Below are 8,225 nucleotides of genomic sequence, written 5' to 3' on the forward strand. Positions count from 1 at the left end.
ACAGGCGCCGAGACGTAGTCGTCGTGCTGCTTGCGTGGGAGATGTGGTCCGTGGAATGGAGTCGATGATGTCAACGCCGGCGGTAACATATGCTGCATTGGAGCCGTGCCGCACTACAAAGATAGACGGCTTGATCTTATTCTTGGACCACGGAGACGCTCCCCGCATGCTGGTTCAAGGCCACGATGGCGCCAGCCCGTCACCCTGGCGAGCGGCCGCTCCACCGCCATCGTTGTGCTTCCCGTCAAACTTGGCCACCAATCCACCATGGACTCAACTAGTTGCTGCTGAGGCTTGTCCGTGGTGGCAGAGGCTCCTCTATGGTGAGCGAGAGGCCCAGTTGTCGATCGTCCCACCAACTGTTCGTCAACTTTGATAGTTCGATTCAATCTGCTCTGACTATTTTTAGCTAGTGCCTTCCTTCTTTTGTCCTAAATTTTCTACCATGCGTACAAATTAAGATTCAACATTAGGCCGCATGCCAGCAAAAGACTGGAGCCGCTGCCCCTGCGGAGGATGAAGTCGCTGATGCCATGGCAGCTGCTCCTCACAGCCGTTGGAGTTCAATCCTGATCTAATGCCTAAATTGATCTGGTCATCCCTTATTTTTGTTGGGTTCAACATCCTCATAGCCGAAGGGTAAAAGAAAAGTGGTCAACATCGTAATTATCAGTCAAAACCACCTAAAATGTGACGTCGGCCCCAAAACCGTTCAAGGGTATGATTTGCCGGTTTTGTAGATTTTAGGGTCACCTCAGGGGGTTATGTGTCCGTGAGCCCACATTTTAGGGTGAACTATGAACTTCTTTCAAGAAAGAGAGTAGTTTTTTTAGACAAAAGAAATATTTTTTTTTTTGAGGATTACAAAAGAAAGAGTAGGCGAGGGTGGTTGTGGGTTTGGACCTTGAGGAGGATTCGACTTGGATGTGCTACCTGAAATTTACTGGGCTCGACTAGCCCGCTACGCTGGCCATACGAGTCATGGCCGGGTCGGGCCGGGCTCAGCAGGGCCGTCCTCTGATAAGTTTGTCCTCCTCCCGGAGACCCCGACCGTCCCTCGTCGGGAGAGGGGCCCCGGCTGCGCTCTCCAGTGAGCCTCCACTCCCACCACCGCTCACCTCGCCTCACGCACGCAACACAGTCTCGCTCCCAGACCCCACCACCCGTCGCCGCTCCTCCGCCGCGGCGATGCTCCTCGCCGGGCCGCAGCCCCCTACCCCGCCGCTGCTGCTCCCGGAGAGCAGCGGCGAGGACGGCGGCGCCCACGACCACGACTCCTCCTCGCGGGCCTCGGCCCCGAAGAAGCGCGCCGAGACCTGGGTCCAGGACGAGACGCTCAGCCTCATCGCGCTGCGCCGTGAGATGGACAACCACTTCAACACCTCCAAGTCCAACAAGCACCTCTGGGAGGCCATCTCCGCCAAGATGCGGGAGCAGGGCTTCGACCGCTCCCCGACCATGTGCACCGACAAGTGGCGCAACCTCCTCAAGGAGTTCAAGAAGGCTCGCAGCCACGCCCGCAGCAGCGCCGGCGCCGGCGGGAACGGCTCCGCCAAGATGGCCTACTACAAGGAGATCGACGACCTGCTCAAGCGCCGCGGGAAGGCGGCCGCCTCGCCCGCGGGGAGTGGTGGTGGAGGTGGCGCCGCGAAGAGCCCCACGCCCACCTCCAAGATCGAGTCTTACCTGCAATTCGCGGATAAAGGTATGATGCTCCCCCTTATCCTTCTGACTAAGACAGCCTTGCTTTTTGTGCTGAAATGGATAGAGGCATTTCAACTCTTCGTCACAGTAGTATGACAAATTAGGGGCTGTTTGGTTCTAGGCCTAGAAGTGCCACACTTTGTCATACAATATTGCCAAACTTGACTAAGGTTAGTTTTTCAAAATGAGAGCCACAAGTTTTTGTGTGTATGTGATGTGGGACCATAGTGTGGCTTGCCTAAGATGTGGCTTGAACCAAACACACGCCTAAGTTGGTCAAACTTGCCTAACCTTAGGTGTGGCAAGCTTTGGCAAACTTAGTTTCAAACCAAACAGCCCCTTACAACCTCGAGTTTTGACCATAAATCAATTGCTTAGGTATACATCAGTGTAAATTTAGGTACGCATCAATTAGTTATTGCCTGTGCACCGCCAATTAATAGCAACTTAAGCTGTTAGAAGCACCTTACTGCAGAAATTCGGACATTACAGTGTTGTTTTCTGTCCAGTTCATTGGCTGACTACTGGCACAACATTGTGTAGTAGCATGAAGTTAGTTCATTGCAATTTGTATGGGTCTCCAGCTCGGGGTTGTGTGTGGGTGGGTGCATACTAGATAGCACTATCTGATATGGTTTTGGATTTATATGTGTCTGGTGGGTCTGCTTACTTAATAATGACTGCTGGGTTTAGTAACTGAACATTTGGACTTGTGTTTATATTTGATTTATGATCGATTGGATTTCTGTTAGCTTATGGATTCATGTTCACTGATATCAATCTAGGTTTTGAAGATGCCAACATTCCATTTGGTCCTGTTGAAGGTACTAATATATTCTTCCTCTGCAATAATTGCTACCTATTTCTTTCTGTATCTCATTTTGTCAGCATCTTCCGTGTTTATACCTATGATCTTCCACTTACTTGGCTCAATATTCTGTCAGAAAGTTGTGCCTGCCTAGAGGTTAACATACCAAGCTTGAGCTAAAGTCATTTGTGGACCAGTTGTTATTTTCATTTAATGGGCGAACACACCAAAAATGTTCCAACAATACTGAGTTTCTTGGTGAGGCCTTTTTTTTCTTAGCCTTGTAGAACTTTTTTTCTCATTACTCGCTAGTTGTAAACTTCATTCTAGAAATAGAGCTGGTGAGGTTTTATAAAAAAAAATGCCAGATGGTAAGATACATAATTTTAACACTGTTTAGACTGAAACATGGAGATTAAAAACTCTCAAAAGGAGAATGCAGGGAAAGAAATTATCTTTGATTGAAAAGCACAGTTATATCATTGTAAATTAACAAAAAAAGAGTAAAGTGCATTAGAAATCCTATAAGTATGCTGGCAGAGGGTGTCGAGTTAGTCCTAATGAAAGTGCATATTTCAGTCCCAGTAATGCAATAAGTGAGGCATTGCAGGTCCTATCGTGGCTGAATCAGTTCTGACCTCCAAGTGTGGTGGGTTGACCACTGCCAATTAGGCCAGCTGAAGGTCAAATCGTGTGATGTTCAGGGGTGATTCGGAAGCGAGTGGCAGAGCTGCAGCTCCGGCGAATGAAGAAGTGCCCATCTTGCCCGTGTCCCTGCTGACAAACAGGAGAAGGGTCTCCCAACAATGGGAGAGAGGAGAAAGAGGAGGTGGGGTGTTGGAAAAGTGGATAGAGAGAGAGAGGAGCAGTTGGTAGAAGAAGAAGAGAGGTAATAAATAGGAGGATGGAGAAAAGGATTTATGATTAGAACTTTCAACATTTTTTGTAACTGGAAAAGGTGTTGTAAATGCCTGGCGAGTGAGTTTTGCCTCCAAGTGACCCTCAGCCTATGTGGCAGTGTGCTCGACCCACCATGATGCAGGCCAACACTGTTTTGGCCCAGGTAGGACCTTTTGTGACTCACTTATTGCACAGGACACAAATACGCACTTCCGCACTATTAGGACTAACTTGACACCAGTGGCGTAGCCAGAAATAAAACTGTGGGTGTGCACACTCAAAAATAATTGATTGGGCTATTGCCTATTATGCTTGGGGGCTGTTTAAAAGGGTTAACTTGGAGAAATTCCTATATGGTAAAAAAATACCTCAAAATTCTGGGTGTGCCGCTGGCTACAGCACTGCTTGACACCCTCGGTGTACTTGTAGGACCTCTGTTGCACTTCACTCGTGAAAAAACCTGACATCTAAACCAAATAGCTCACTAATCAAGGAAAAAAGTCAGATGCGTCATCATGTAAAGATGACGTTTTGACCAGTTTGGTACTAACTCAAACTTGAATTGCACCTTATCGTTTTATTATTCAGTTCATGTATTTTGATAATCCAACTTCTGTCATGAATATTTGCCTACTGCAGTTGTGGTTTGTGAAGACAAGGGATTAGTGGTGATTTTTTTTTTTTGCCTGTTTCTGTTTTACAGCGAGTCATCCACTTGCCTTAACGACAGCTGATGCAGTTGCAACCAATGGTGTGAATCCATGGAACTGGAGAGACACCTCAACTAATGGTACTGGTTCATACACAATGAAAGTTGAATACATTATAAGGTCTTATGGATTTTCAACAGCATGAAACTGGAACGATTGGGAATGCTGCTGTCCAACTGTTCAGTTAATGAACTGAATTTGGTGTTTAACTGGATTAGTATTTGTTCTTGTTATGTGAATATCCTGCTCCTTTAAGAAAGCTGAAGACAAAAATGATTTTAAGAACCTATAAACTTAACGAACTCTTCATAGGTGCAATTTTTAGAATGTGGAAGCATCTGTTGATAGTCTTATTACTCGCTGGCTTGCTGCTACTGATTTAGTGTATTTCTACTTGATAGGTAACACATAAATTTTATTACTATGTTTTAAGGTGCTAGAACTTTGCTTGGATGGAATCAACACTCAACTCTAGCAACACAAATTAGCACTGAATAATAACATTCTCAGGTCAACTCAATTATTTATGTTCCTTTTCTTAATCTGTTGCATTGATTGGGAAACCTGCATAAACCTCATACAGGTGGAGATAATCAAGGTACTTATGGTGGGAGGGTCATCCTAGTCAAGTGGGGTGACTATACTAAAAGAATAGGGATTGATGGTACTGCCGAGGCAATTAAAGAGGCCATCAAATCGGCCTTTGGATTAAGAACAAGGCGGGCTTTTTGGCTTGAAGATGAGGACGAGGTTGTTCGTTCCTTGGACAGGGACATGCCAGTCGGAGTATATGCTCTTCATCTTGATAATGGTAATTGTGAAATGTATTATTTTCCAAGAAATAAGATTCTTTACTTTTCTTATCTTAAGAACCAAAAAGGACATAGTATAGTTCTATGGATCATTGATAAATTATTGTTCATTTTTCCTTCCTGACTTGATGAATTTTGCATCTATCTTGCATCATCTTGGTCACTGGTCAGTAATCGGTAAATCTTCTATGCATACTCATGGGCATTCATTTTGATGCTTCTAGTAATGATCATGATGGCCCCACTAAAATGAACCTATTCGGCAACCTGTGTTTGTGTGCACATTGTTATTGAAATTGTCTCAATATGTATGAAGCAAAGCAATTGTTGGTTTAATCACTATTGAAGTTCTTTTTAACTCCATTACAAAAATTGTACTCGCTCCATTCACAAATATAAAATGTTTTGGATATTTTGATATGGACCACATATGGACTGAAATGAGTGAACAAACAGACTAAAACGTGTCTATATACATCCCATTCACAAAAAAGTTAGAACACCTTATATTTGTGAACGGAGGAAGTGGTTACAGAAGGTTGTCGATCCAATCTCATCCCCAGATGTTCATTTCAGGGATAACAATCAAACTCTGCACATTCGAAGATGCAGACCGCATGACAGTCCGGACAGAAGATAAGACATTCTACACTGAAGACGACTTCAGAGATTTTCTGTCACGGCGTGGTTGGACACTCCTCAGGGAGTATAGTGGCTACAGAGTTGCTGATACTCTGGACGATCTTCGCCCTGGCGCGATTTACCAGGGGATGCGCTCGCTTGTAGATTGATCCTGCATCATTTGTCCGACAAAGGGCGTCTATATCTGGGGTATGTTGGTTTTGAGCCCAAGTTCGCCCTGCCAAGGTGGAGAGGGTTTGATTGCCCATGTTTTGGCCGAATCGGCAAGTTTTTGGGCTATGATAATAAAAAATAAATGGGAAAACATACCCCTAAATTAATGTCCACCATAGAAGTGGTCCGTCCATACAGGTGAACATAGTTCGAAGCCAGTTCTAGGCATCCCTGACTGTAAATGTATTCCTGTATTCGGGAGCCATATTTTAAGACTATAGGAATGGCTATCTAAGTAAATATATAGCCATGGAAACAAACTCTGTAAGGTTTCCCGAGTTTCATTTTGCTCGGTGCTGTTGTTACAGGAGCCATGACCAGGCTGTTTGAGATTCATTCAATTGCTTCATGCTGTTGTTTACATGTTGAATGAGGCAGACTGACACGTAAAGAAATATAAGAGCGTTTAGATCACTAAAGTAGCTCTTATATTTCTTTACAAAGGAGTAGTTATTTGGCAAAACTAACACATAGGGTTTGTTTGGCAAACTTCGCCTCAGAGCTTGTGCGTGGAAAACGGCAGGCGATACATCCAATTCAGGTATAACATAACAGTACTTTTTTTTTGAGAAATAACAGTACAGGTTTTGGTAGAGGCAGGGGGGCAACAGTACGATAACGACGGCCAGACGTGAATGAACGATTCACACAGAGCTTCACGCCTACAGGGGATGTCTGGACGCTCTGGGTCACACCCACAGGTCACTGCTCGTCCAAGTCGTCCACCTTGTACGACACCAGCGTGTCCACCTTGTGGATCTGCCGTCACAGAAACGCACCATTAGCATTAGGTTTCATGGAGCAGTGCAACCACCAATGGACGGAGGATGAGTGAATTGTTGTTGTTACCTTGGTGTCGAACGAGTGCAGCTTCACCATCTGCGGGTTTTCGATGAGCTTGGCGTCGCTCTCCATCCAGGTGAAGGGCACGGTGGTGTCCGAGTCGGTGTAGGCCAGCACGTCGAATATGCCTGCCCAAAACGATCGACGCTTCAGTTAAAAAGGGAGTGTGCCCCAACTAAGAGCGCAAGGTAGAACCAACAGGGTGTGGAGCAATGGCGGCGCGGCTCTGCTTATCCTTCCTTACATGGCTCATCGAGGCAGGGGAGGAAGGAGATGCAGGAGTTGACCTGCCGCATGATGGCCTGGATCTCCCTCATGATCTCCTTGTCGCTCTTCTCCTTCACCGCCCTGACAAGCCATCAGAAGCGTCAGATCAACCGCTGTTTCTTCAGTTCGATTAGGACTGAATCGAATAATCGAAGAGACAGGAGGCAGGAGGATCAGAGCGGCGTATATGCATACCCTTTCTCGACGACCTCGCCGTCAGTGATGATGTTGAAGTTCCAGCGCTCGAGCACCTCGCCGGTGGCCTTGCTCATGATGACCAGCACAATCCTCTGCAGCTTCCCACCCTCCAGCCACTCTGTGGACCGCAGCAAATACAGGTGAGGAGAAAAATAATGGATGTTTCCTTCCTCGATGAGCAAAACAAGGCGGTAACGAGAGATCTCGGATGGGGAGGGAGGACGAACCTGAGAGCTGGGAGGTGAGGTTGGTGAGGAAGGTCTTGACGGCCTTGTCCTGCGTGAGCAGCATGGGGAGGCCGTACTTCTTCACCTTGCCGAAGCTCTCCTCCGGGTACACCCCGCGGTTGTACAGGATGCTGCAGCCACACCAAACACCACGAATCAATCCCCATTGCCAAAATTTGGCTCTTACCCGCTCCATCTCAAATAAACCGGCGTCGGGGATAGAGACGACGCCGCTGTTTGCCGGCCCGTCGCGCACCTGTTGGCCGCGTAACCTGCCACCGAATCATCCGATCAGACACTGGAGAGGGGAGGATGGGAAGGGGGGGATCGGGTGGCGGCGCGCGCGTACCGAAGAACTCGCTGACGATGGCGGCGGAGCCCTTGAGCGTGATGATGTCCTTGGACGCCGTCCTCGACGCCATCACTCCTCGGCCTCGGTCGTCCTCGCGGCGGCGCTTTGCCTTCTTCGCGCTCTCTCTCTCTCCGGCTGTGGGTGCGGCGGGCGAGGAGTTGGCTCTCGGGGGAAGAAGAAAGGGGAGCAACGGGCAGCGAGGCGGCGGCTGGGCTATGGAATGGGGACGGGAAATGGGGAAATTGGGAAGTCGGGTCGCGTTTTCGAAATGGATCGGTCGATTTGGTGGATGCGCACGGGGCTGCCTTTTAAAGTGGACCGGACCGGACCGGCGCCCCCCAACGGTCGTCTGTGGGTGGGTGGTGGGCCACTGCACTGGGCTTCGGGTGCGCGATTGCTGCTGCCAAAAAGTTTCCTTGTTCGGCTAATGAAATCTGATGTCTCAAAAAAAAAAAAAGCTAATGAAATCTGAAATGTATCCAAATCAAAAAAAGAAACTGAAATGTATCTGGTCACGAATCGAATGCACTGTGGCGCGGACAAAGATTG

At 47.5% G+C, this 8,225-nt stretch overlaps 2 protein-coding genes across 2 annotated transcripts; one reads left to right on the plus strand and one right to left on the minus strand.

Moving 5' to 3' along the window:
• Window positions 1-951: 951 nt before the first annotated feature.
• On the plus strand, window positions 952-6,150 carry LOC109781089 (trihelix transcription factor GT-4). Its single transcript, XM_020339665.4, has 5 exons — window positions 952-1,705; window positions 2,490-2,528; window positions 4,116-4,202; window positions 4,706-4,933; window positions 5,511-6,150. Exons 1-5 carry the CDS (start codon window positions 982-984, stop codon window positions 5,723-5,725), a joined length of 1,293 nt encoding a protein of 430 aa, XP_020195254.3. The 5' UTR covers window positions 952-981; the 3' UTR covers window positions 5,726-6,150.
• A 175-nt stretch (window positions 6,151-6,325) lies between these two features.
• Window positions 6,326-7,968, minus strand: LOC109781090 (mitotic spindle checkpoint protein MAD2). The gene is made up of 7 exons (XM_020339666.4): window positions 7,674-7,968; window positions 7,581-7,596; window positions 7,325-7,455; window positions 7,095-7,215; window positions 6,877-6,980; window positions 6,639-6,760; window positions 6,326-6,548 (listed from the first exon to the last, which is right to left on the minus strand). Exons 1-7 carry the CDS (start codon window positions 7,744-7,746, stop codon window positions 6,492-6,494), a joined length of 624 nt encoding a protein of 207 aa, XP_020195255.1. The 5' UTR covers window positions 7,747-7,968; the 3' UTR covers window positions 6,326-6,491.
• Between the last annotated feature and the right edge of the window lie 257 nt (window positions 7,969-8,225).

The sequence above is a fragment of the Aegilops tauschii genome, chromosome 2, assembly GCF_002575655.3.
Source record: "Aegilops tauschii subsp. strangulata cultivar AL8/78 chromosome 2, Aet v6.0, whole genome shotgun sequence".
NCBI lineage: Eukaryota > Viridiplantae > Streptophyta > Magnoliopsida > Poales > Poaceae > Aegilops > Aegilops tauschii.

What these genes read in the sequence shown, in the direction of transcription:
- LOC109781090 (XM_020339666.4), bottom strand. Translation starts at nt 7,746, where the DNA reads ATGGCGTCGAGGACGGCGTCCAAGGACATCATCACGCTCAAGGGCTCC. An exon ending in GGCGAGGTCGTCGAGAAAGG is followed by an intron (nt 6,981 to 7,094) that starts GTATGCATATAC and finishes ATGGCTTGTCAG; the next exon opens with GGCGGTGAAGGAGAAGAGCG. An exon ending in CCCCTGCCTCGATGAGCCAT is followed by an intron (nt 6,761 to 6,876) that starts GTAAGGAAGGAT and finishes CGTTTTGGGCAG; the next exon opens with GCATATTCGACGTGCTGGCC.
- LOC109781089 (XM_020339665.4), top strand. Translation starts at nt 982, where the DNA reads ATGGCCGGGTCGGGCCGGGCTCAGCAGGGCCGTCCTCTGATAAGTTTG. An exon ending in TCCATTTGGTCCTGTTGAAG is followed by an intron (nt 2,529 to 4,115) that starts GTACTAATATAT and finishes TCTGTTTTACAG; the next exon opens with CGAGTCATCCACTTGCCTTA. An exon ending in TGCTCTTCATCTTGATAATG is followed by an intron (nt 4,934 to 5,510) that starts GTAATTGTGAAA and finishes TGTTCATTTCAG; the next exon opens with GGATAACAATCAAACTCTGC.